General features: G+C 46.7%; 1 protein-coding gene across 4 annotated transcripts in view; it reads left to right on the top strand.

The window, feature by feature from the left end:
• Positions 1 to 1,166: 1,166 nt before the first annotated feature.
• The window catches only part of ULK1 (unc-51 like autophagy activating kinase 1), a 78,180-nt gene continuing 51,567 nt past the window's right edge, over positions 1,167 to 27,779 (top strand). The window contains exons 1-7 of one of the 4 annotated variants that reach the window (XM_048322552.1): positions 1,167 to 1,586; positions 2,917 to 3,067; positions 3,887 to 3,979; positions 4,077 to 4,118; positions 18,344 to 18,376; positions 19,180 to 19,216; positions 26,055 to 26,228. In XM_048322552.1, the coding sequence (XP_048178509.1) occupies positions 1,477 to 1,586; positions 2,917 to 3,067; positions 3,887 to 3,979; positions 4,077 to 4,118; positions 18,344 to 18,376; positions 19,180 to 19,216; positions 26,055 to 26,228 (640 nt within the window). In that variant the 5' untranslated portion in view covers positions 1,167 to 1,476. Of the gene's footprint in view, positions 1,587 to 2,354; positions 2,719 to 2,857; positions 3,068 to 3,886; positions 3,980 to 4,076; positions 4,119 to 18,343; positions 18,377 to 19,179; positions 19,217 to 26,054; positions 26,229 to 27,779 lie in introns of those variants that run through there. The other 3 variants (XM_048322551.1, XM_048322554.1, XM_048322553.1) reach the window with 3 other exon arrangements.

The following is a 27,779-nucleotide window of genomic DNA, read 5'->3' as shown; positions in this document are numbered from 1 at the left end:
GTGAAGAAACAAATAAGCACACTCAGTACAGAACAAAGGACATTCATCACTGGGATATTTTGGCCTCTAATTGAACAACAGTCATATCAACTTCCTCCTTCACCCAGCACCAGGACTGTGTATCTTTGCTGTGCTGGAGAAGGCAGAAACACCTGTGGGCACTGGAGATTTTACCACAGTTCTTGCAAGAGTGCACTTGCTAACCAGAGTGCTCTGGCTGCTTTCCAGCCAAGGCAGAGACAAGATTTTGCCTGCCTAGAAATCGTCTAAGTAGTTTCAAAACATTTTCTTCACTTCCTGCCTTAAACTTTTGCAACTATTACCTTCTGCATTAGAGACAGTGGCTTTTAACAACTGGTGAAATTAATTCCTGTGTCTGTCATTTGCCAAGTACCTTTTTTTTTGTTTTGAAAGTTTGATGATGTTTGACATTTTTACTGGTTTCAGTGTTACTATTTTAATTAACCCCCTATGATCACTGACAAAAGCCTGAAATTGTGGATGTGTGGATGACACAGAAGTGTGAAAGAAAACAAGTGGCTAAGTATATTGTTTGCTTTTTTAAAGCAGTTTTAAAATTAACTTCTGCTGAAATCACGACGGTGCTCTAGTCTTGTTTTGATTTAAAGGCTACTTCAAGAGAGGCAATTTTCAGATTCCCTCTGATCCTTGTCATGTTCACAGTTCCCAAAAAGCACTAAACTGCTGGAATCTGAGATGCCAATCACTACCAGTCAGGCGCTGCTACTTTTATATTGGCATTTAGTACACACCGTCATTTTGCCACTAAAATTTTAAGTGGAGGAAGGTACCTGAACACCAGTTATGAAGGAACCAAGGACAACAGACTACAGGCCAGATATCATATCAGTCAGCTACTGCCTTTGTGTAGATAACACGTCCTGACGCTATGAAGTGCTGCTTGTGCCTAACTTCTGCCGAGAATGGTGATAACTTCAGCCACCCAGCGTCACGACACCGAGCACGCTCTGTGCTGGGTGTCTGCGGAGCCGCTGGCATCACCCAGGCAGCGCGTGTTTGGAATTGCAGTGCTGGCACAGGTCGATACACAGGTCGATACCGTGCAGTTGTGTAAAAACCAAATTTCAGACTGAGCGCGTGAGCGGCAGTGCTGCCCACGAGGCACGTTGTTTTCTCTGCAATTGGAATATGACGTCGTGATAAGTTTACAAACAGGAGCGACTGCGCAAGTGGTGTGGACGCTACCAGGGCTGGTGGGTTTGGGCAGCCTGGAGCAGAGGATGGGGCAAATGTGCGAGAGGTGCCTGCCACGGAGGGAATGACCTGTGAGCCCACACCCACGGGGCAGAGCTTGTGGGTCACTGTGCAGCAAGAGACTGGGGATGGACAAACTGCTCACCAGGCTCAAGCCAGGAAAGGTTTCTTATCGCAACATTGATTCCATGCCCAGCTTTGGAGCCGGACATTGAGAAGTGTGCATCAGAGGAGAGCTCCATGGAGGCACCCTCAGGGACTTCTGGAGGCCCAGTTGGCTCCCCACAGAGGAGCCGTGGTCCGCTGGCACAGAAGCGTGTGGAGAAGGGCCAGAGCCTGTGGAGGAGGAGGTGGGCTATGCTGGGGGAGAGGAAGGGGGGCTGGAGGTGCTGGGACCAGGTCCACTTGGACACTTTGGAGCTCCTGGGGTGAACTTGACCTGAACAGACCCATTTGTTTAGTTGCTGGAAACATCACTTGGTCTGTTCAGCCGGGAGGAGATGGACAGGAGACCTTATCGTGGTGTACAAGTTTGGGGTTGTGAAGGGAAATGAAAGGGCAGGCACTGATCTCTGCTCTGTGGTGACCAGTGACAGAACCCCAGGGGATGGCCTAAAGCTGTGTCAGGGGAGTTCAGATTGGATATTAGGACAATGTTCTTTCCTAGAGGGTGGCTGGGCACTGGAACAGGCTGTCCAGAGAAGTGGTGACAACCGAGCCTGACAGAGTTCAAGAAGCATTTGGACAATGCTCTCAGGCATGTGCTGGGATTCCTGGGGCTGTGCTGTGCAGGGCCAGGAGCCGCACTTCGATATCGTTGTGTGTCCCTTCCAACTCAGAACATCCCATGATTCTGTGACTTCCCAAAGGCTCGGGCGGGTGGTTGGCAGGAGCCCTCCCGGCCCAGCCTCGGCCAGCGGCGCGGGGGCAGCGGGAGCGCGGCGCTGACTCAGGCGGGCGGCAGGCGGCGCCTTTAAATGTGCCGGGCCCGGCCGCTCCGCCTCAGGTACCGTCGCCGCCGCCGCCGCCGCTCTGCCTGCCCGCCTGCCGCCTCCCCCGCCGCGCACCGCGCCTGCGCCGCCCGGCGCGCCCGCTCCGCTCCGCACAGCTTTGTCCGGGCCCGGCCGAGCGAGCGGCGGCTCCCGCGGCGCGACCCCGGCCCCGCCAGCGCACACAGCCGGGGGCGCGGGCAGCCCTTAAGGTGGATCTCGGTTAAGGTGGAGCGCTGCCGTGAGGCGGACCGGGCGTTAAGGTGGATCGCGCTTAAGGTGGACTCTCGGCGAAGCCGCGCCTGCCGGCGGGGGGGGCCGGGGTTCGGCATGGGGAGCCCCGCCTGAAGCGGGGCCCGAGGAGCCGCGCCGGCCCGGCCGGAGGAGGAGATGGGGGAGGCCCGCTACTGAGGAGCCAGCTTCGCCCCGGCCGCTGACAATGCCCGGCTCCCGGCCGCTCGGCAGGAAGAGGCAGCCCATGGACGAGGGCGAGGTGGGCAGCGCAGCCCGGCATGGAGCTGCCGGGGCCGGCGGGAGCGGGGCTGCTCTGGCTCCCGACCGCTCGGGGGGGGGCGGTGGCGGGGGTTGTCCCCGTCGTGTTTGGATTGGGAGAGGTTTAATTTTCTTTAAAGGCAGCTCCTTCATCACCGCCATCCTCCTCCTCCTCCTCCTCCTCCTCGTCCCTTTGCAGCTCTGAAGCCGTCCCGGCCGCAGCCTCCCCGCCGGCCCCCGGGACCCCCCGGCGCAGCGCCATGGAGACGGTGGGAAAGTTTGAGTTCAGTAGGAAGGACCTGATCGGGCACGGAGCCTTCGCCGTCGTCTTCAAAGGCAGGCACAAAGAGGTGAGAATCCCTGCTTCCCCCCCCCCCCCCCCCCCCCCCCGGGCCGCTTCTGATTTTCATTTATTTATTTATTTCCTGGTTTGGGCCGAGCTGGGGGCAGCGCGCCCCGGTCACTGCATCCCCGCCGGTTGCGGCGGCTGTTGCCAGCCTGGGCATCGCCTCGGGCTCGGGGTGCTTATTGTTATTTATTATTGTTCTCCTTGGAGTTTCTTCGGGAGCAGGCGTGTGTCCCGGCAGGAGCCGGGCAGGTGGCTTCACCTTGGGGCTGGGAGGCCGTCAGCTGCCTGTGGGGTGCCCACAGATCCACCCAAAACCCGTCCTCACCTCCAAAACAAGGGAGAAAAAAATCCACACGCTGTCTATGAAAGGAGCTCTTTAGTTTGGTTGGGATTTTTTTTTTTTGGTGTGTGTCTGTGAAGTCTTCTCCACCTAATTTTTCCAGGAGGAGGAGAAATCTCTTACTGATAAATAAAAGGAAACCAATTCGGCAGTGGATTTTCCATCATTAGTGCTTGGGATAAGCCACGGCTCCCACAGTGCATTTATTTCTAGTGATTAAATAAGAGGATAATCATTGTATAAAGTAGTAACAAAAACCCAAACCTTGGGCTTTTCTCCTTGGCCTGACAGGCATAATTCAGGAAAGGGCAAGTCTGAACAAGTAAGGGGAAGGCATTAGGATGTGAAGTGAGAGGCCTTTACCGGTGCTGCAAGACACTTCTTTCAGTAGTATTTGTAATCTGTTAAGAGGCGGCTTATCCTAATGTGAATGAATAGTGAAATTTACATTTATTTTGTATTACATATGCACTGTTTCAGAAACCTGAGCTGGAAGTAGCTGTGAAATGTATTAACAAGAAGAACCTTGCAAAGTCACAAACTCTGCTGGGCAAGGAAATAAAAATTCTTAAGGTAAAGGCAGACTGACTCGTTTTCTTCAGTCTTTGTTCTATATGCCCTTTGTTGTTCCTATCTTATGGTGGTTTTTTTTTTTTTTTACTTGTTCTAGGAATTGAAACATGAAAACATTGTTGCCTTGTATGACTTCCAGGTAATTACATTCAATTATCTCAAAGCATTCTAAATTTGGAAAAGGTTAAATGGAGTTTGTGAAATTTCAGTTTTTAACAAATGTTTGTATTCAGATGTGAACTCTGGGGGGAAAAAAAGTCTTCTGATAAGTTAGGGAAAGATAAACAAACACAGCAGATCATGTGTTAGTTGTTGGCTGGACCACACAACTCATGTGCAGTTGGGAGTTGGGGTGGGAGTTTCTCTTCCAGGATGTTACACAGTGAAATGCAGGGTGGTGAATATGTCTATGCTGGAAGCTCTTAAGTTCTCAAAATGTTAGAAATAAAATGAATAGTAGTTATTTTTGGCGTGCCCACCTTTTTCTTTTCTTTTTCTGGTCTGGATACCCTCCCTGAGAAAATTTCTTTTTCCTAGGCCGTGTAAAAATAGTGTGAGCATGACTTTGTAGCATATGATTGTCTTCAGCTCCAGAGGATTTTAATTTGCATTTTTCTGTTGTCCTTGTGGCCGTCACTAAGTGTTAAAAATTGCAGCAGACATTTTCAGATTACTGTGGTTTCCCACAGTTGCTTTTTCCTTCAAAGTCAGCGCTGAAGATCTAGAGGGGCTTGTGAAACGCAAATTATCCAACGAGTGTTTCTTTGGGGTTTTTTTTGCTTTGATTATTTAGTTAAATCCTGCTGGGTAACGGGGCAAGTTTTCTTTGCCATTCGTGATGCTTTTTAAAAAATAACGCCGCAGGATGCAAAGCCCAGGATGGAACGCCTGTGCTGGGGGATGAGGGGCTGTGGTCCAGCCCGTGCCACGCGCAGGGCGAGTGACCGCTGCGTGATCGCTGCGTGACCGCGGCGCGGCCGGACCCTCGGCTGGCCCTGGCGTGGCTTATCGGGAGTGTCCTGCCCTGTCGCTGATATCACGCGTCCCGCAGGCCACCGTGTTTGTTGACATTTCCTCCTTCTCCCGTGGATTGGCTCCGGTGGCCTCCACGTCACCCCCGCAGTGAGTCCCAGCCCTGGTAGCGCGGTGCCTGTCAGCGGTGCCTGCTGGGTGCTGTAGTCTGCCGGTGTCACCCTGTGTTCCGCAGTCCCCTGCCCTGGCACACCCCTGGGTCCCTTCCTGCCGGACCAGGGGACTCTGGAGAGGTGCCTTGGAGAGTGTTTAATGCCTGGCGTTGTTTTGGCAAGAGGGGGATGTCGGGCTGCTCTGGCGGGGAGCAGGATTGCTGCTTGGGAATATCCTCTGGATAGCTGTGCATTGCTGCTGAGCCAGCCTTCAGTGCTGATCGGGCAAAGCAGTAGCTACCTTTGGGCTGATGAGTGTTGCAGAGTGATGGGAAAGCTTCCTATGGGCACAGGCCACTTGGGGCATTACATTTCATGGTTTGGTTTTTTTTTCATTCTCTGTACCTTCTAAATTTACTTAATAACTTTTCACTTGAGAGAGTGAGTGGCTGCTCCTGTGCTTTATAGTTTGCATTTGTATGAAGCATTTATGCTGCTGGGTTTACTTACTGAGATCTTTCAAAACTTGTGTTAGATTCCTCTCCCTGCTTCAAATTACTGCTGAGTAGGAGGCAACTCAAAGACATTTCTGCAAAAGGAGCAATTTCATCACTGTTACAATTACAGCAATATGTTTTTCTCTTTTTGTGATGAGCTTTATTAAATTCTGTGTTTAGCAGTTTGGTGAGATTTTAGCTAGAAGCTGTGTAAGATACTACAAAGCAGGAACCTGAGATGGTCCTGGGCTCAAGGCATGCCCCGGTTTATATTTAGTTACTAGCTTTGTCACAGAGTCCTTGTATAACCTGGGTAATTTGATTTCTCAGAGAAAATGAGGTTATTTAGGAGGCATTGGGTGTGGACTCTCCGCTGGTGTGAGGTGATCTGTCACCAGACAGTCTGATGTCTGAATGTTTGGCCTTGCTCTGTGTCTGCTTAGGAGTTGTGTGAGAGTAAATTATCTGCAAAGGTAAAAGTGCAGGTCTGTGGAAGGCTGGCTTCTGTCCACCTTTCCTTACTTTGTGGAAAAGACTACTACTTACTCACATTGCTGCCCTGATACCAGATCAGTAGCTTCATTCATAGCTGCATGTGTATTTATCTTCAAAAATACCTTATTTGCAGTTACTTGAACCCTTACTTGTGGGCTTTCTAAAACAGAAGATGTTTATTCTTGTATTACAGCATAGAGCAAAAGGAAAAAAATACTTCCTGTAAAAGCCCTGTAGCTTTGTCTGTCATTGCATTTTGTGTCCTGCCTTCCTCTGCACTGCCTGTCAACAGTGACTCTAACTTTTACTCGTGTGCTTCTTACACACAAGGAAATGGTTACCAAAACCACAGTGGCTGTAAGCAAATGATTACACCCAATGATGCTTTCATTTGCCTTTTCCTGGTTAAAAACTCATGTTAGCCAGACCTCTCACAACATGAGATTTTTGATGCAAGGCTAGATTTGCTCCAGACAAACACTTTTGCAGTACTGATGTTTAGTGCTGACAAGGAGCTCTCACCCTGGCACCCTTAATTTACCCTTCAAATCCAGGAAAATTGCTGTGTTCCTTCTCATTTCACAGATCTTTGTGATATTGGTTCATAAATAATGACAAAATAAGAAGCTTCCTAGGAATAAATGATTCTAGTGAATGTTTGATGCATAAAAGTGCAGTGGCTGGACTTTTATAGATCCCCTTGCTGGAGTCCTAAGAACAGCAAGGGTATGAGAATGGCTCACAAAATGAAATATGCATATGCCCATTATTATGTGCTCACATATTAATGAGAGGTGCTGTTAATAGTTTAGGAGCCTAATGCAAGAACCCCTGCTCAAAAAGAGGATAAATCTTACTGTATCACATTTCTAAAAGTGCTGTCTATTTAGTGTCTGTATGGAGTTGTGATGTGGGTTTTTCCTAGGCACAGGAGATGTTTGGCAGACAGTAAAAGCTGTATTCCACCATGTGTGGGGTGTATTAGTTGCTACTGAGCACTACCTGACCCCCTCAGCTGGCTTGCAGAGGGGCTGGAACTGGGGTCCCCAGTCTGCAGCAGTCGAGGGGAGTATAGCACTCCAGAGGGACTTCTAGGTACTCTGAAAACAGCCAAATGAGCTCTTGTTCCTTAAGGTGGAAATTAATAACAACAAATCATGGTTTCTGCCAAAGGAGGACTTGGTATGGAAATGAGGTTTCTTGGAAAACGGGTCTCCATGAGTCTGAGGATCAGCTCAGCTCTTCATGCTCATTGATAAGGAAAGCTTAGCACATGTGGTCTGGTGTAGGGGGCTTGCTTTGGTTTCCTTTGTGTCTCAGGACATTAAATCTGTGATCAGAGACCACTTGATTATGTGAGGAGATTCAGTGGTAGGAAGGGAACCCTTGAATTTGTCAGATCCTGGGAGCACTGTGTGCCAGAAAACTTCTTCCAGCACTAGGAAGAAGTTCCTACAAATGTAGCTAAGGTCTTTGGGCAGTGGGAGATTCTGGGTGTCTTTCCCTGCCTGTTCTGTGCCAGCTGCCCCAGGCTGAATAGGTGTCAGCTGAAGATCTCATATGTGGCTGTGTTGGTGCTAGGGCAGAAAAATCTGTTAAATCTGGACTATCATGCTTTGAATATTAGAAAGCATTTTCCTGCATGAAATAGGAAGAAGGATTATTTTACTGACACGTTTTCCCTAGCTGTGTGCTGTGAGCTGAACTTACTTCTTAAAGCAGCCTGGCTATGATTTGATAGGCTTGAGTGGATATCAGGTGGCTTTTGTGTTGGAATTTTTTTCCCCCCAATTTCTGCATGGGTGGGATGGACTGGTTGCAGCAACACAGCTGTTAAGGTCACACAAGGCACTGTGCTGTGACGTTTCTGGCTCAGCCTATGTTACCTGAGGGTAACAGTTTCTACAGTTTGGTGACAAGTTGGCCTGTTATACTCACCAGTTTGGGATGAGCTGAGACAAATGCTTAACTCAGTCATGTAGTACAGACTCACCAAAAATATTTCTGCAGTGATGACTGTATCACCTGGAGACAAAGAACACAGAGTCCTTGCAGTGCAGTTTTTCTTGTGCGTATGGATTAAGGCATGGGTGGCAGAACAAACGCTTCTCAGCTTAGTGATCAGTCAGTCACCCTGGGCTGGTCTTGAGAGCCAGGTAATAACAGCCTTGTTGTGTTGCTGCTGTGTAGAAAGTCCTTGTGATCAATAGAGCTGTGGCTGCTGGGCTGTGATGTTGTGCTGTGCTGGCTGCACCATCACCCTTTATCTGACACAGAGCCCTTAGATGCTACTCTGCATCTTGTGTACGTGCCTCCCGCTGTCTCCCAGGACCCCTGGAGCTCCATGGACAGCAGTGTCCTTCCGTGTGCCCTCCAGCACCGCTCACCTCTCCAGCACTGCACTGATGAGCGTGATGCTGGATGAATCAGTGCTGCTGCAGGGTCACCTCATGCCTTGCCACCTCTCGTGCCACCTCATGCAGGATCTTCTGTTCCTCAGGCACTGCTGTTTACATGCCCTGTCTCGGGAGACAGGGCTCCACTGAGGCACTTGGAATGACTAAAGAGGCACTCTGTGTCTGGGAGATCGCTCTCCTGAGGTCAGGCTGCCTGCTTAAATTCTGTTTTAATTCCATCCCCAAGCGAAGCTGGCAGGTTGCCTGGTGAGTGGGTGTAAAGTGCAGCTCTCTGAACTGCCAAGCAATCCTCTTTCTGTTTGTGCTGCGGACAAGAATGGGATGTCTGCTATCCTGCTCCGTCAGCATCCTCACATCTGTTGAAGGGAATCACTCTTACTGAAGATTGGATCTGGCTTAATTTAGAGCTAGAAGGGGAAAGGATGAAAACCCAGCCACCCTCTGCCAGTAGTTTTGTAGGGTAATGCTTGAGAGTTTACTGGACCAGCATGGCCATAGTTGTGGAGAGTTGAAAGTTCTGTAGTGTCAAACTTTTATTTAATGCTGGCTTCCCCAGCCAAGTATCCCACTGTGCAGGTCACAGAAACATCCAGCAAATGTTGACCACTAAATATAGACCTCAGTCATGGGCTTTTTTTAGAGGGAGTTGTCTTGCTGCATTTCTGAAGTTCTGGTCACTGTTTTACTCATGCTGTGTGTAAAGCACATACCTGTGTTCCTCTCACATGATTAAGGTGTCATGGAAGAGCCGGCGATGTGGTGGTTAATGGCCACCAAAGCTCCTGTGGAAGGCAGCATTACTCAGACTGTAATGACAGATTAAGGAATGTTTCCCAGGAGTAATTGGAAACTGGAAGGCTGTTGTGTTCGCAGTTTGATAGCAAAGCTCTGGTAGCTGCTGTTTGTGCTGCTGCTCTTGAAGCTGCACCAGTGTTTCCACCATGACAATTTCCACCGTGTAAATCTTTGTGATGACTGAACACATTTGGAGTGAGCAAAGCAAGGGAGGTGAAGATTTGGATGATGGATGGGAAGAGGTGTGTCCTAATCAGTGGCTGAGTGGGATTGAATTTGGTGGAAAACCACTGTTTGAATTTATTTAAAATACTTATAGGCTCAAACCAGAGCCTAATTAAAATATTTAATTTTGTGGCTGGATGGAAGTTGCCCCTGAACTGTGAAACTGCAATAAAGCTGTGTGTCTCAAAAGCTCATCTTAGTGCTCAAGCTTGTGTAGAGAATTGAGGGTACAGTTCACTTTTGTGTGTCTTTCCTTTTCCTCTGGCATAAAAGTCACCTGCCTTCCCACCTGTTGATACCAACTGAAAAGCTTTGCACAGCAGGCAGACTGGCAAGCAGAGGGTTGGTGCTGGTGCTAGGAATCCAAGCTGGATGGCTCTGGTTTGCTTTGACAAAACACCTGGAGAAGCTGGTCTTTGGAAGGGGATGTGGGTCTTCCATGAGGCAAACTGCCTCCATCCCAGAAGTGAGATACAGTGGGAATGAGAAGCACAGGGGTGGTCAGCAGAGGTGTTGGTCTTTGCAAAGGCAAGGAGAGGTTTTTGGTTTGGTTTTGTTTTCAGGATAAGTATATATGGTTTTGCTTGATGTTTTTTTGTTGGCTGGGTGGTGTTTTGGTTTTTTTTTTTTCCTGCTGTTACTTATGGAATAGCAAATGGCAAACTTGGTGGAAAATGAACATGAATGATGTGGTCTTCCAAGGCAGAGTTTCTCAGGTGCAGACCTAAGCATTCTTTGCTTAAGAGAAAGCATCTTAATTGTCTTCAGATGTTACATTTCCTGTCTGAGAAATGTAATAACAAATGTTCACAGCAGAATCCAAGGACAAACCCTGCCCATAGATAGCTTTGGAACCTTGCTGTGATTAGTATATAGCAAAGAGGCACTTTAATTGTGCATTGTCTCCTGCTCTATAACGTGCAGACCTTTAATACTACCATAAACGTAGAGATGCTGTCAAAATGCAAAGTGAGGATCTCAGAGCTGCATTTGTTTACTAAGCAAGGTTGTTTCAAGGGGGGCTGATAGAAATGAATCAAATTGTGCATCACTGGTTGCTTAGGGCAATAATGTTCAGTCTGGCTGCAGGAGCACCTGGCTTGTCTCCTAGCATCAGAATAACAGGAGGAATTAGGTCAGCTGAGCTGGCATAGTAGGGATCAACCAGACAGTGTGGTTCTGGTGGGGGGAATGAAAGATGCATAATTTTAAGTCATTAGAGATCCCATTTAGCAAAGCATCTTACACATCTTCGGGAAGGGGGAGCCTCCCAGCCAGTTCTGTGTGGGTGGGAGGCATTGGTGGCCTGGGGTGTGAGAGCTGCTGGTGTGATGGGGACCCCAGGGACCGCAGGGAGTGGTGCCAGGCAGGGCTGGGAGGCAGCCCAGGGGCTGTCAGGTGGGCTCTGCATGTCCCCGTGGGTGCTGTGTCACCTCATGTCCCTGTGGGTGCTGTGTCACCTCGCCTGCATGCACCCCAGCCGTCGGGAGACTCTCTTCATTTGCATTCGATGCTCTTTTCATTTGGTTGGCAATTGTAGCCAGCATACTAAATATGTTAAAAAGGGCTCATTTCTCTGTTGTTTAAATACTGCAGATTCGAGCTCATGTTTCTCTGGCTTCCAGTTACTGGATTTTTTCCCTTCTTAAATTAAGACTGTTTTTAGTTGAAAGAAAACTCATGCTTTTTTTTCTTTATACTCCTTGTTTCCGCACCTTTGTGGTAACAAGTGTGTTTGTTTTCTTAAATCTGGTGAATGAAGTATGAAATAAATAGATGGAAAAGAAGACTTGCAAAGGCCAGTCACTCAGGCAGCTGCCATAGAAAACGCCGGGGAGGTTGGACCTCTAATTTTCAGAGTTGCTTAAAAAAAGAAAAAGCCACAAAAAACCCCAAACCAAAACAACTCTTGCAGAGTATCAGATTTTGTTTGGTATATACCATTAAAAAACAAGCAATTCCCAACTTTATCAGTGGGAGTACATTAATCGAACTAAAATCAAGCCTCAGGACTTAGTCACTTTGCTTGTATTTGCACATATCTCAATAAATTAATGTGTCTCAATGAGTGTGATTAAAACTGAAATATCCACCTCAACCCACAGCTCTCCCCTCACTACCCCTGCTCATTGGGCAGGCTCATAAAATGCAGCTTTTATGTATTCCAGTACATGTGACTGAGCTTAAGGTAATGGGGAATTCAACCTTAAATGTTCAGTTTATAGTATGGCTGTGATACAGGAAGGAGATGAGGAATAAATACAAAAAAGCAAATCTGATCTTGATTATTTTTATCATCGTTGTTAGAATTCTGAAGTTTCCTCTCTTGATAGCATTAACGTAATGCATTGCCATTTGCACAGGAGCTTGCTTTTGTTTGAAAAAGCTTCTAGATATTAATCTGCCTGTTGGCAAAGGGGTAACTACTTCCTTCCACCCCATGTCAGAAAGCCCAAACTCTTCAGGATTCTGCTGCTCTTTTATCTTCTACATTCTCTTATCCTTGCTGCAGCTGCTGCAGACAGATGTGGCCTGCATTCTGTGGTCTTGGGGCAGTGGTGTCTCTCCAGGAGCTGGCTGGGGGGGCCCAGATGCTGTAGGGAGGTGCAGTGTTACCCCCAGAGCAACGTGACTGCTGTAAGAAGGGATTGCTTCTCAGTGTTCCAGCAGCACAAGTCTTAATTTGCTCTGATGTGCATGTTTTTGGTCTTGCCTCAAAGCTCTGTGACCTGTGAAACCCAGCACTTTGTTTCTGTACCCCATTAGGACATGAATCCCATACTTTGGTTTCTGTGGTTAGGCTCGGTGGCGGCTCCAGCTGTGACCTGCTGTAGTGTGCTGCTCTGCAGAGGCCCCATCTGCCTGTGAAGGAGAGTCAGGTTTTTTCTATCTGAGCTCTCTGCAAGTGCTGTAGCCATCAGTCATCCAGCAAGTGCATTGGGTCTCAGGGCTTTGGTCGAGGCCAGCAGTGCGCTTTGTGAAGCCCAGCAGCAGGGCTGTGACCAGCACCACCACTGCCCCTGCCTGGGGGGATGGCTGGGGCTGGGCTGAAGGAACCTGCTGGAAGCTCATGTCCAGTGGAAGGGATGGTGAAGTTTCTTCAGATCATTGGAAGGCTGAGCTGCCTCACCAGCCGTGCTCCTGTCTGGCTGTGGTGGTATGAGCTGCCTGGCAAAGAGCAGCTCCATGGACATGACGTTGTCCTGTTTATTTTCGAATGTCATGGAGGCAGACTTTAGAACTGTTGCCAGGGGGATGGGAAATACTCTCCCTCCCTTCCTGAAGCCTGTGTGGTACCAGGGAATGGTTTTCCTGCTGTTTTTAATCTGCCCTGAAGTACAACCTGTCCTGAAACAACTCATCCGTTTTACAACGGAGAGTACGGTAGTGCCTGGAATGTGGCGATGCTGACCCTTGGCATCACTGTTCTTCCAGTTCTACAAAAATCTGCCTGCTGCATGGCCACCCATAAACCATTTTTGTGCTGCAGGGCCTCCTGCTTGCTCCACATCCTAGAGCAAGCTGGCAGGTCAGAAGGAAGCAGAAAGCAGTCAAGGGCCAATGCAGAAGTTTGTGGGCCTCGCCAGGTCTTGTTTCTGATGCTTACTCCATGGGATCTACATTAAGAAATTAGAAGCCCTCATTATTTTGGAAAGTCACAGATGTGCTGACTGTGGAAATAATGCTTTCCAGTCAGTAGCAGCAGGTTTTACCATTCTTCATCTGAGTTAATTGTTGTTTCCTAAATTGGAAGCCTGCTCAAAATGTTCTTGAGTTCCTTGTTGAGGAGGTTCAGGAGGAGTGAGGAGGATAACCAGGGCCAGAGAACAGAAACACAGGAGGCTCTGAGACCTGTTTTTCTTTTCACTTGGGGTCAAAAGGCATGTGAATATCTTCTAGCTATTTGCTTTAGATTGGTTTTCCAAAGGGTGAGCAGTGATAGGTTTTCCCACACTTCTGATTGATGTTGCTATTGTCCCTTATCTTGCTTCCGTTCCAATAGTTGCATCAGAAGATAATTCTTGCACAGCATGACAGTTTTCCTTTCCCTCTTCAGAGCCTGCTCAAGCCAAGGTGTGGCCCACAGTGAAACAGTACTAAGAGATTTTACTTTTTAGAAAGCTTTTTCCCCTCTCCTGAGAACGGCAGGTTTTTTTCCAAACCCAGTTGGCTTGGGAGCCCCTGCCTGAGCTAGGGACCTTCCAGGTGCCATTGGCCTAAGAACTGGCTTCTGTAAAGCAAAGTTGTGTTTGTTATGGACTGTGTTCATGACTCCAGTGCCACTGTCAGAAAGCAGTGACTGGAGACCATAGGTCAGAAGGGCATTGGCTCCATGAGATCCTGCTGGTAAAACAGGAAGATGTGGTGTGCAGTGGTTCTGCTGCAGTGAGTGGGGGAAGTAGCAAAGAAAAAAGAAATGGAAAAGCTTAGCTTTCAGTTGGTGTTGAGTTATCTTCCACTGTCAGACCCTCAGCTTTATGTTATGCTTCTGTTGTGTTGATGCAGTTGGTTAAGTCCTGGCCCTGCTTGGAGAGATCCATGTGCAGCAAATTATCTTTGCTTGGCAGCATCTCTGGGTGCTGTTGGAGAGGTAGTGTTGAGCAGCTCGTGGGAGATATCTCCTGAGAGGCACAAACCAGGAACCTCTGCCATCACAGGGATGGCAGCAAACATCCAGGAGAGTAATAGAAGTAGTTTTGAGACCTGAGTGCATATGGTTCCTCTACGGTAGGCAACAGGAGCCTTGTCAGGCCCACAGTGCTCAGCACATGGGAGTAACCCTGGAGCTACCGTCATCTTCAGTGTTCCTCCTGCATCCCCCAGTTGCCCTAGAAAAGAGGCCTTGTGTGAGGTGGAAGTCATTCTTTGCTGGTTTTACCCCAGAGTCCTACACAGATTGGTGAGAACACTGCACTGCTGAGAGAATCTGGGGAGTGTTGTGTAATCACATTTCCAGTTTTTTCCGTTCTTGAGCACCTTTTTAAACTTGGTGGCAGGCTGAGTGCAGGGGTAGAGTGCAGAGGAGGATTTTTCTAAGGAAAATTCCTCTCTGAGACTTTTTAAGCTGTGGTAGGAGGATGACTAACTGTGGGTACACCCAGACATTTCCCTTTGGACACACCTAAACACACTCTTTCCAAGAAGAGGATCATGCCACCTTCCAGTATGGGTGGAGAGAAAATTTAAAGGGGGACAGGACTGTTGGGTATTAATGTCCATAATGCCATGTCTCCTGGTGTCACAGTGAGGAATTTTAACAGAGAAGAGTCTTGGGGTGATTTATGGTGTATTGCCAAATGAGGTTTCTTCATTTCTTTGTCCTCCATCAGCAGATGTGTGTTATTTGTAGACAGCAGTGGCTGTTGCCTATTTTTACACTCAATTAAATTGTAACTTCATCACTGGGGCCTCTGCTGCAAGAACAAGTCAGGCAATGATCCAGACTGATTAATTATCAGCGTAATGCCTTTGGCAGGGGTGTTTTGCTGCTATTGTGGGGCATGGTCAGGGTACTGCTGCCCTTTGTGATGACAGGAAAAGTTAGGGGGCTGTGTCTGTTGCTGTTCCCTTCATTGAGTTTGTTTAATGACAGGATTAGGCTTGGCTGCACAGACTGGCACATGTGAATAAGAGGTCCAAAGGAAATTATTGGTAGCACTTCTTGAACATAATCCTCTGCAGAAATACAGCAAACTGTAATACTTTTCTGGATGTGAAAACGAGTGGGTTGGGTATTTTGCTCTGGTTTTCAGAGAAACTGGTAGCTTGCAAAATTTGGCTTGCAGTATTTTTTCCTTGTTTTGTTAATGAACAAACCATAGTGGAAGGATAAAAATGGACAAGAAGTAGTTTCTGCTGCTGAATCAGCTTGGAGAAGTCCATCAGCCTGTTTGAGAAACCAGAAGTGTCTTTAGACAGCTGAATCTATTTTAACCACAGTAAGCTCTACTGGCTTTTTCCAAACGAGAGCTTGTTTCTGGGACCCTTCTTGAAATAAATGTTTTGTTTTGTTGGAAAAATTTTACAAATCTCTTTCTCGTAAGTGGGTTTTGAAATGCTGAAACTGCAAACGTGTAAGTTTGTTCTCCCGGCTACAGGCATCCGTGGTCTGAAAATACCCTTGCTAGATGTTCCTCTGCTGCTGTGGGTGCAGTAGGGAGGCCAGTTCTGCCTGGTGAGGCTGAATTTTCAGAGGGTGCTGTTGCCAGTGATGGCTGGGGGAGCCAGACTTCTCTCCTAGAAGCCTTTCAGGCATTGCCCTCTTATCACACCAACACAGAGTGGAGAGAGAAAATCACCAACCACCAAGGTCATGTTGTTGTTGGGAAAGTCAAGCAGAGCATCTCCCTTGCCTGTGCAGGTCCTTGTTTAACCTTGGTCACTGCACACACTGGCTGCCAAAAATCAATGAGTTCCTCAATGATGTTTGTTTGCAGAGTCTTTAAATAATGTAGAGTGGAAAAACAACCAAACTGCACAGTGTACATTAGCTGTTGGCTAATAAATTATTACAAATATCTGCTGGACTTGGTTTGTGTAAGCTCTGGTTCCTCTTCGTTTTCTCTGTATGTAAAAATACACTGAGTTTCCCCAAACCCTGCTGGCACTATACATATTAAAGTGCAGAGTTACTGAGCTGCAATGATCACAGCACGTTTAGCCAAGAAGTGTCCATGAAAACTGCTTCTGTGGCAGTGATCAACTTGGTCTGGGCTGCAAAAACCACTTCAGACACTTCCTGTGTGCCCAGCAGTTGCCCTGTGATGGGTTCCCTGAGCAGCTGCACTGCACTTCTGGTGTATCTTGTATCTTCTGGTACATCTGGGGCTGGAGTTGCTGGCGAAGTGAAAGTCCTGGGTGTCTTTTATCAACCTTGGCTTTTTGCTGTTCCTCCTTAGGACAGCAGGAGCTGGTGGGCTTTGAATGCTCCTGAGAATCCTCCCTTAGTGCTTTGTCATGTGCAAAGCTTGTGATGATGCTTGGGGTTTTCTTCTTGCACTGCTTCCCTGGGCTGGTGCTTTTAACCACAGACTGGTTTCCCATTTCATCCCAAGTGTGTATGAAATTGATTGACTTAATGCGTGCTGCTTTCAAATGCAGAGGCTGAAAAACAAAGCCTGTTTAAAGAAGTGTTTGTCATGCAAGGAAGTGCAAGAAACACTTTCTTGAAATATCATAGAAAATTTCTTTTTGAACAAACAAGGGGACTTCAAAAGGCTCAGCTGGACTTGGCAGTGAGAACAGCTGTAAGAATCGAGGGTGGCCTCGGGCTCTGGTGGACACTGGAGCCCTCCAGGGAGGGTGGCCACTTCCCCTGCAGCTGTGGCTGAGTCTCTCAAGTCACAGGTAATTCAGCTTCCTCCTCTCTTCCTCCAACCAGTCTTCAGCAAACATCTGGAAACCCAGATTTCACATCGTGAGGTTAAAAGAGAGTGGAAGAGAAAGCGAGAGGTGCTGAGGACTCCAGGCATTGACAAAGGCAGGGAATTTGGTACAGGCTTGATGGGAAGCAGAGTCCTGTGGGCAGACCAGGGTGAAAGGGCAGGGAGCAGACAGTGCAGACTGCTTGGAAACTTTACAGCTGGTAGGGTGGATGCTGGGGGTTTTGAAATGGTTTGGGTCAGAAGAGGAATCAGGTGCTCAGGTATCTACACAGCCTGTGAGTAAAGTGATGCTGCCCTGGAGCCCTGGAAATGGAATCTCTTGCTCTGCCTCTGCTTTCAGGACTTCTCCACTCACCCAGGCAGTTGCTTCATGTGAGTGTCCCCAGCTGGGCCTTTGAGTTTAGGAGTGACTTCTAGCTTACAGGTTTTATGTAGTAGGTCTGCTTCTGGCTGACTTCTGTTTCAACAACAGGATTTAGTCCTTTGGCCTCCTGGGCCTACCCAGGGTTGAAATATTTGGCTGTTTTCCTGTCTGTTCTCTGGCACTGGTTTGGTGGCTCTGCTAGACATGTGCCAGGCAGCCAGTGGTGTCACCACGTGCTGCACAGCCGCCAAGGTTCCTACTGTGGCTCTGTGGTGCCGTATTTTTGTGGGACACATCTCTGCACTATCCTGTGGCTTGTACCGTGGATATGTGCACGTTTCCCAAGGGCTGGGGAAGAGGGTCAGCTAAGGCAGGAGGTGAACTCCCAAGATGGTAAGAGCATCACAGTTTAGCACCTGTAGTGAACTTAGGAAGATGAGCATTTGGCCTGGACTTCGCTGGTGTTGACCCCTGTTAGAATCCAGAAAGCTTTAGCCACCTGATAATGGCACTGTTAAGGCATGTAGAAAACTTGGTTGGCAAGTGTTACGTTTTTTGTCTGAGATCTTTCCTTTTTGCCCTCCAATGGAAGGTGAGTCTCTTGGGCACTTTTCAGCTGCGGGGTTGAATTGCAAGTCCTGAAGTTGTGCTGCTCTTGCTCTTATCTTTCTGTTCAGCCTAGTGCTGCTCATGTGGGCACTGCTATAAAGGGCCAAGTTAAATGTGGAAATGATTAAGGCTCTAAGATAGCAGTGTGGCAGCATCTGTGTTGCGTGCCACTGTTAATCCCTGGAGCCCAAAAGGACATGGAGACCCAAGGCACAATACAGGAGATCAGCTTGGTTAAACAGATGCACACTCACAAACCAATAACATGCTTAAATACCTGGCATTTTCAAAGTAAGCAGTCTTCCAGGAATTAACCTAATAATGTTTTTACCCTTTCTTCAGTCTGACTCATAGCAGAGAACAGATGATCTGTTTAAAAGGTAATACAGCAATTAAATGTCTGAAATATTTCAGTGCATAAATCCCTTATTTTTCCATTTTCTATTTCCCCAGGAACTGGCAAACTCTGTCTACTTGGTTATGGAGGTGAGTGTGTCTTTTTCTTTCTTTTTTTTTTTTTTACCTCCTTTCCCTCCCTCTTTATCTTTTTAAATTTTTTTCAACTTGTTTTAAGCAGATGAGCGTGTTTCACAAGTGGTGCTTTCTGCTGGCAGTCTCACCTGTGAGGCTTTACTAATCTAATCTGCAGCTCTGGCCTTGGAGAGTGTGGGTGCAGAGAGCAGCCAGGGGATTTTCCGTCTTGCTGCTCTCAGAAGGTTGTGCAGGCACAGGCCTAAGCAGTCAGACACTGAACCTCAGGCGTCAAAGGGGTGCCAGGGGGGGGGAGTGTGTGTTACAGACATACACCAGAGAGAATGTTCTGGACACAGCTTACCTGCAAAGCCTCTGAATGTTTCACTTCCTCTGCAGTTTTCACTCTGAGGTCTTGTTGACTTTTCTTAATGATGTGGAACATTGATGTGAGGAGTTTCAGTTTTCAGCTGTGTCCACTCCCAGGCTTTCCTCAGCCAGCTTTCCGAGGTCTCCAGTGGTGACCCCTCTGCTTTGTTCTGATTTTACCTTTCTCTCTGATGTGCTTGAACATGGTTGTGCACAAAAGCTGCTTAATGCTGGTGTATCATCGTGCAACATGACATTTAGGAGAAATAGGACAGGAGAGAAACCCACAGGAATGGAGTTTTCCCTGCTAACTTTTGAATATGTATTTTGACGTGTGATAATTTATGTTTAAATACTGTGATAAGCCTGCCATCCTACTGAGGTTTACTGGTTCTCTTTTTAATCTTTGATTTGCCCTGTATTAACTGAGCTTTCTGTTGTGTTTGCAGTACTGTAATGGCGGTGACCTTGCAGACTATCTTCACAGTAAGTACAACAGCATGGAGAATATCCTCTGTGAGGTTCACCCTCTGTAATCATTGGAAAACTGAGAATCCATGACAATAAAAGCTGGTCTTGTAGTCCTTTCTATGTAGGTCAGTAGTGACTGTTGTCAGTAGTTACATATTTTAGTTACAATGGCCTTATAGGTTAAACATATTTCAACACTGCTAGGGACATGGTTTGTCTTTTTTTGGTCACTGGCAAAAAGCTATTTATACTGAAGCCTTGCAGTTCTGTAGTGTTGGATTAAAATAAGATCCCAAGAGTATATTCTCCAAGTTTACCCCTAAGGTGTTCCCACATCTAGGGCAGAACATATTTCCTATTTCAGCACATTGAGGATGGCTGTGGTGTAGTCAGCAGTGCTGGGAGGGTGTCGAAACCCACTAACTTTAGGGTCTTCTGGAGGATATAGCACAGGTATCTGGGACTGTGGTGCCCTGAAGAACCTTTTGGTGAGACTCAGGGGTGTCTTTGCCTTCAAGGCAAATGAAATATGCTTTGCAGGTCATCCAGCTGTATTGCTAGGACTCAGGCAGTCCCCCAGGGTGTCTTTCAGTGCAGCACAGGACCTTGGCCTTTGTGAAAATCACCTTGCACCTCAGTACCTAGAACAGGTAGGGGGATAACATGTTTAACAGTATACTTAGCTGCACTCAGACACAGCCCTTATTTTTAATTTTTTTTTCCCCCTGACTGAATTTTGTCCTTTCAAGTAGTTTTCTGGTTGTTTTGCATGTTAACTAGAAGATTACTAAATGTGAAGAGACAATCTTATTTCATGTGTGGCTCTGGGTCATGGTTAAACAAAGTTTGTTCAAATTAAAAGCTAGTCAGCTGAATAATACTTCAGGCTCCTTATTGAGGTATGTGATGCCTAGAAATGGCAAAAATTGAGGGATTAAAAGATAAATTTACATTTGCCCTACAGCTAGTGTTGGTGTCCCTAGAATGATAATTTGGGGCTTGATGCTACCATGTCACACTCTTCCTACAGGGTAATGAATTATATTCGTGGACTTTAATTTTCAGAAAGGGTTTAGTACTTGAAGGAAAAAGAAAGAATATTCTGCCTTTCATGTGTTCTGTTTGTTTAAAGTGTGGGTGAGATAGAAGTGACAGGCATTTGTTTTTTAAAATCCAGGTTTAGTGTGCTTTGTCTTAGATAAGTGTTTTGCTTATGCTGTGCTCTAAAAGGAGCATCTTTGGTGCTGGCAGAATGCTCTTACGAGCACCAGGGGAGGGTGGTTTTGTATTTGGTACCTTCTTTTTTTTTTTTTTTTAATGTGAATGCAAATTTTATAAATTAAATGCTTTTAAAAAATAGTGAAACTTCGGTTTTACCAGTGCATGGGCTTTGAAAGCTACACTTTTTTTAGCTTTCATGCACATGAAGTGAACCTTGATCTTAAAGCAGTGGGCTGTGCACTTTCATTGGCAAGGCTGTGTGTCTAATTAAGAAATTATAGAAACAAATGACATAAACAAGGATTTATAGAAAATATTTTGGTCTGTACTACTACTTCTGTGTGTACATTGTTGTCTTTTTCCTTCTGCATCTGCCCCCCCCCCAAAAAAAAAAAAAAACCTAAAACACACCTCAAGTAAAAAAATTGAAGCATGCAATTAGTTAGGCTGTTAATACAGCTCACTTCCTGGTTTATCACTTGGAATTACTCAGGAAGTTGGTGGCTAGTTTGAGAAAGTGATGATGAGTTGCATTTTCCAAATAAAATTCAGTTTTACCCCAGTTTTGTTTGTTTGAGTGTTACCTGGTGCAAGACTTGATCTTCTTTGCCTGAGTTCATTTAAGAAAGTTAACCTTTTGCTCTGTTTTTACCAATAAAATATTTTGGTTTGGCAACTGTAAAGATTATTGTGACTGGGAAGTTGGTGCTTAGTTTTATTTTAACTCTAAACACTTGTGTGCTGGTTGCCAGTGAAGAGAAACCAGCAGGCACTGATTTCTGGAGGGAGGAGTCAGTAAGGGACTACAGCAAGAAGGTTTAGTTACTCCCATCACTGCCAGAGATCAGGGTCTTCCAGATCCCAAAGCCTAAATAAGAGTGTCAGCTTTCTGCATCCCACCACATGCTCCTCTTCCAGCTTCTGCAGGTGTCCAGGGTGCTTTTGACAGGAATGATTTTTCTCTGAAAACTCATCTTGGAAAGTTTTGATTTCTTCAGTATTTGACTGGTACTCAGGAGGCTTATCTCTGTTAAGCAGTTATTGTGCTGCTTCAGTTATTTTGATAATTGTGTGATGGTGTTTAATTGCAACATCTTTCCCACTGACTCCTTGGACCTTTGTGCTGGTAGTTCCTGTAACACTTAAGCAAGCAGCGCATGCAAATCCCCTGGTTCTCACTGAATGAGTTGCTTGTAAGCTTCCAGATCCATTCTGCCCTCTAATTACAAGCATTAGGCAATATGGTAATTCCATGTTGAATCCAAAGGCACTCTAATTCTCCTTGTCTTCATGACTGGAGGACGTGCATAGGTGCACGTTGCAGTGCACTGTGTGTTTGGCTGGGTTATGGTGCTGGGCAGCCCCATCCCTGTGATACAGCCCAAAGCTGTGTGTGTTTGGCTGGGTTATGGTGCTGGGCAGCCCCATCCCTGTGATACAGCCCAAAGCTGTGTGTGTTTGGCTGGGTTATGGTGTTGGGCAGCCCCATCCCTGTGATACAACCCAGGGCTGCGTGTGTTCTGCTCAGCACAGCTGCTGTGGTGGTGTTGTCCTTTAGTGGTATAATGCAGTTTCCCTTCTGGGAGATCTCTGGATGTTGCTTTCACTGGAGGCCATCGTGTATTGAGCTGAGAGTGGCAGATCTCTGCTCTGCGTGGTAGAGCTGTGGGAAGTGTTACAGAAGTGACTGGCCTCTGTACAGGAATAACTGGAATTCTGTGTCCTTGGGTACTCAGAAGGTCAGAGCAGGCAGGTCTGAAATTCCTTCTTAAATTCTGTGAGTTGTCATTGGCTCAGGCTGTTATGGACACTTTTTAAGAGCATATTTGTGACCTTTCTTAAAGCTGTTGCTTTCGTATCATAACAGGGCATTTCTTGGTTTGACCATGACACATGCAGGGAGCTTGGATCTTTCTAGTCTATCCCAAGTGGTGCAGGGACCCTGTTGCAAACCAAGGGTGTGAAGCATTGCTCTGTAGCTTTTCTCCGTCTACAGCCAGGTAATTAAGGTCTAGTCCTATCACAGATGTATCTGCATTAAGTCTTCTGACTTGTACAGAAGATTCTCAGGAGTGTCACTGACCATGCTCTGCATGGGTAGCAGTGGGGTAGGTACAAGCCAGGCCCCAAACAAGTCAGCTTGGTCTCAGACTTCAGTGTGACTTGGATTGGGCCCATGTTAGAGATACTTGTGACACCTGTGGGTAAGAGGAGATGTTCTTTTTCCTAAATAACTTTTCCAAAATGGTGTTGTAATATAACGTCAGTGGGTGTACTCCAGTACGTCTACTCTTGGATCAGCTGACAAGGGCTGTTTACTGCAGTTTACCTGGCAGCCTCCTGCAGGTTGAACTTCTCAGAACAAGCTGACCAGGGCACTTCTTAGGTGCTTCATCCTTTTTCTCTGCCTTAAGAGCTCACAGCATGTGGGCCCCACACTGACCCAGAGCAAATATTTGCTCTGATCTACTGACCTGAGCAGCCCAAGGCAGTAAGCAGAGTGCCTCATCACTGAAGTGGAGCCCATGAAAATAAACACAGGGATATTATTGCTTCTCAGTAATGGCAAAGTAGGGCTTGTGAAACAGCATCCTCTGCAAGAATGTGTTGCTCACCACAGACATCCACAGGGATGCCCAGACTTTAATGCAGGTTTAGTATTTTGCCAGCAGTTTTCTGGTGAAGATGAGAATATCCTCTTTTGACAGGGACTAGACTTACAAGATCCCTGTTTGGGATGCAGCAAGGGAGGAGCATTGTTTTGTTCTCCACTTGTTTGGGTTTTCTTTGGGTTTTTTGATGGCCCCTAAATTCTGGATCTTCTCATTCCTCTGCTGTTGGTAGCTGGTCTGGGAGAACTTTTGCAGACCAATGTCCTGAAGTCATTGAAAATGTCAGTTATATTTATGTTCCTGTCCTTCAGTTGCAGATTGCTGCTGTCACACAGCAGACTGATGGGCTGAGTGTGAGAGATAAGGAGTTTTGTTTTCCAGTGTTACAGCCTGCTTGTTAATGGAGGGAGGTAAAAGGGTATTGCCCCTACCCTCCCCAAGGAACTGACTACCCCTTCTCTGTTCCTGAGGGCAGAGCCTCAGTTTCCCTGTCCTGCCTTCCTACCTGGATTTGTGAGATTTAATGCTTCCAGAGGATCCAGCAGACTTCTCTGTCTGATTTTGCTGCACTGCAGCATGGTAGCTCCACTCTGCTACTGCAGTTGCCCTGGGCAAATATGTCTGCAGGCCCAAGACACCAGTTCAGATTCTCTGTGCCAGGAAAACAGTTCTTCTGCAGGGCTGAGAACTTTGTACAGACTTCTGTGAAGTAGAAAAGCTTAAAGTCTGCAGAAACAGGTAGTTTAGAAGCCCTATTTTCTATGGATGAATGGATTTTTCTGATCTTGGTAGCAATGTTGTTGTTTTCAATATTATAAAGAGTTAGAATTCACATTAGGGAGGCTCAGCTGGTTTGCTGAGGGCTGATGGCTAGTGCTGTGTTAGCCTTATAGCCACCAAATTATCTAAAGGAGAGGGTAATGCCTTAGAGCCATGGCATGCTCTTGGGACTGCAGGTCAGGACAAGGCTCTCCACAGTTCCTCTGCTAGAGGCAGAGTGTGTTTAGCCAGGAGCTGGTAATTGCCTTCTGCCTTAATAATAAGAATTACCGAGTCTCAAGTCTTGCTTGATGTTTGAGGGAGGGTGATCAGCCTGTCCTTTCCTGGGCCTGAGCTGAATTGGGGAAACAAAACCTTTTGAATTTCTGCTGTTTTGTTTAAAGGTGGTGTTTTAACCATTCCTGAATAGATTTCCTTGAGTATAAATTGCAGAAATACTGCAGAGCCCTTTTGTTGGAGAGAATATTGAGCACAGCTAAGAGATGCTGGACTTTTAATAGACAGAAAATGGTATGGGACCGAGTACATTGAGATATTTCAGCAGGAGGTTGGGGAAAGCTTTGTTAAAGATGAGGCAGTGCTTTCTTCAGAAGATGCAAGTCCATTTTGAAGACTTGCATCTGAGCTGCCTCTTAATATCCTTAAAATCCCTTCACAGAATCTCCCCTTTTTGGAGAGGAGTCTCGTGAACTCCAGCTGAGAGCCAGTTCATGAGGAAAAAGGCTCAGTGAGGGGAGAGAAACTCTATATACATGTGCATTGCTCTCACGTGTTATGAGTCCAGGACCACCTGATAGCCATGGTGACACTTTAGCTGTGCTTGTACCTCCTAGAACAGTGAGGCTTGGGAGTGGTGGGAGTTTAGTTTCTATTCTAAGCACTGCTTAACTTATCTGTGTCCCTTGCTGCTTCCCATCCATGTATTTTAAAAGTTAGATTTTTAATTTCCTGTGTTGTGTTAAAGCTGTGTGCAACCTCAGCTGTGTTTTCATAAGGATTCCTCCCTTCTAGCTGACTGAGTAGAGTGGTGTTTTGAAGCTCCTGCCAGCCTGTTTTAATGTCTTACTAGAGAACAGCTGGGAAAACTCTAATGAAGTCCCAAGTAATTTACAGGGACCTTTTACAAAAGAAATTATTTTATTCAAGTGGAATGGTGCTTGCTTGAAGCCTGACTTGCTCAGTGACTGACAAGGAGGCAGGCTGGTAGCACTGTTGATCCTGGGGTATGTTCAGCAAGCTGTTCCCAGCTTTGGCAAGAGTTTCATATGTATAGCTCTTAAAATAACGAGAGCTGATGTCGCGTTGCTCTCATTAGAAGAGCCAGCTGAAAATGATTTTAATCCCTTCAATATTTATTTTCACACTACGGTCCCTGGGAAGCCTGTATCTCAGGAGAGGCCACTTCAGAGCTTCTATATTGGCAGATTTTGATCACTAATGTATTCTTTTAAAAAACTTGACTTGTGAAAGCATTTTGAAACATTCTTGTTGTATCTGTGGATGTAGTGTGGAGGGTGTCAGGTGATGGTTTGCAGGGGTCATTTGGTAGGGTCTGTTGTTAAGTATTGGACCATGGTTCACCTAAAGACCGGTTTTGGGATTAGAATTCTGGTTTGGTGGTGATGCACAAGGGTTAGGCCTAGACTTGGATTCATACCCCAAAGGTACAGATCCCTGCTGGATGTATGCCCTAACCTACTGTGAATTTAACCTATCAACCCTTCCCAGGTCCCACATGAGCCTTAATGACTCTTGCAGGCGTAAATCCTAATCCTAATTGCCTTTCCTCTTAGCTCCACCTTTAGGCCTAGTCTTTGTGATAAAGCTCTGACCTTGGGTATCCAGCTGCTGTTGACCATAGCTCACAGGCAGCCACAGCCATGCCTGGTGCTTGCCTGGATCTGCCTGGCAGCTCTTGCTGAGGGAAGCCCTAAACCTCAGCAGATGCCACTTTTGGACACAGTTAATAACCCAGATTCAGCACCTGGTGTTGCCCTGAGTTCACCTTGAGAGACTCAAGGCTTACAACAGCCCTGACCACAGAATAAGCTGGGAATGCAAATGCTCTCTCTTGTTGCCTGTAGGAATCATTCAGAAATGGTGTGTGGGGAAAAGACATCGTATGTGGGAATAAAATGACAAATTACAGCTAATTGCTGTGAAACTCTGCCCTCTGGGCTCCTCAGAGAACTGGCATTGTAAGTTTTTCATCTGTGGTTGTTTTTTTCCCTCCTCCTCAGCTATGCGGACACTTAGTGAAGACACCATCAGGCTCTTTCTCCAGCAGATTGCAGGTGCCATGAAAATGCTGCACAGCAAGGGCATCATCCATCGGGACTTGAAGCCACAGAATATCCTTCTTTCCTATGCTGGAGGCAGGAAATCAAATCCCAACAACATTCGCATAAAGATCGGTAAGACCCTGCTCCAAACGTCACCCGAAGCACTCAGGAGTTTGGTAATGGATAAGTGGCAAACCTCAATCTTTCTTTGGGGAACTGTCTAGGAGGAGAAAAGCATTGCTCCACTTATTTTAAAAACACTCCAATGTTTTTCATCCTTAGTTCCTCTGCTAAATGTAGCCTTCAGCTGCCTCCAAGCAGTAGGAGCAAAAGCTTTCTGCTCTGCCAGGACACAGATTTAACACAGAGGAACTGGGCAGGCCTTGCTCCACTCCCAGTTGAATGGTGCCTCCCTCAGTAAAAACAAAACACCAGCCTGCCCTAATTGGCTTGTAATCTCCAGGCATACCAAGAAATAAGCAGAAGTTGTGACTTTAGTCTTCAGCTTTTAACAGTGATGAGGTTAAATATTGTTGTCCGAAGACCTGACTAGTCGCTCTCCTGGCTGGCCTCAGAGAGTGCAGTGGGTTGTCAGGCAGACCCAAAAGTGGGAGTTTTCCCAGTCTGAACCAGACAGGCTTCTCAGTTGCATCTTGAAGAAATTCACATTCTGCACATCAGGCAAGTGGGACCAGTAGTTGGGACAAGTGCTCCAGAAATCCAGTTACAGAGCACACATATTCCCTGCAGTCCCTCAAAAATAAGATGATATCACCCTCACACGTGAGCTTTTTGGTTACGTTACAACTCAGAGCTGAAGCTGACACCAATTAGGTAAAACTGTTCCTCACTGTAACCTTGTGCTTTCCTTCAGCTGGGAAATGAGGCCCAGTGGAAAAGCTTGAAATGTTGCTGCTTGTTTGACTGAAGCATTTTGATGTGTTCTTTGTTTTGGTTTGGGTTTTTTTTTGTCAAGTGCAGAGTAATTATCTGTGAGGAAGAGATTGGGAGCTGTAAACACAGGCAGGAGGGCTGTGGGCACAACTGCTCTTGGGTGTGATGTAACCTGCAACCCTCCTTCTGCTCCCTGAGGAGTACATGGTCCAGGGAGAATCTGGCTGTACCAGTTCATTAGTGACAGATGACAGTGTAAACAGCTGTGTCAGTGTCCTAGCCTGAAATATCTGGTAACCTTGAGAGAACATCTCAGTATCATACGATCAGATGCTGAGTAACCTGCAGAGGTAATTCGTCTTAGTATTCCTTGTTCCTGGCCCTTCTACTTGCTAAGTGACTGTGGCTCAGTTTTCTGTCCTAGTGCTGGTATTGGCACTGTTGGTACCCTTCTGAAGGAACAGAACAAGACTCATTTTGGTAGGGCAGGTCTAGAAATGTGGGTAGTGGTGAGGAGTGGTTCCTCCTGGATGTGTTTCACATTACAGCCTTTTCAATGGAGGGGAGTTTTCAGTTCCCCAAATGAAAGGCTGAGATCCCAGCAGATGAACTGGCTGGTTATGAACTGGCACATTCTCACTGAAGTCAAGAGAGCTTTCCCAGCTGACATCTCAGAGTGCAGGCAAATGGGTACTGATCCCTGAAAAAGGGATGGGAGTTTGTTCATCTGAGTACTGTGGGGGCTTGGTCTGTGCTTCCTGGTGTCTGTACTATGCTTTAATAATTAGC

This window comes from Corvus hawaiiensis, chromosome 18 (assembly GCF_020740725.1).
Source record: "Corvus hawaiiensis isolate bCorHaw1 chromosome 18, bCorHaw1.pri.cur, whole genome shotgun sequence".
Lineage (NCBI taxonomy): Eukaryota > Metazoa > Chordata > Aves > Passeriformes > Corvidae > Corvus > Corvus hawaiiensis.
Note: the sequence above shows the minus strand (reverse complement) of the source record. Positions and strands in the feature narration are given on the sequence as shown.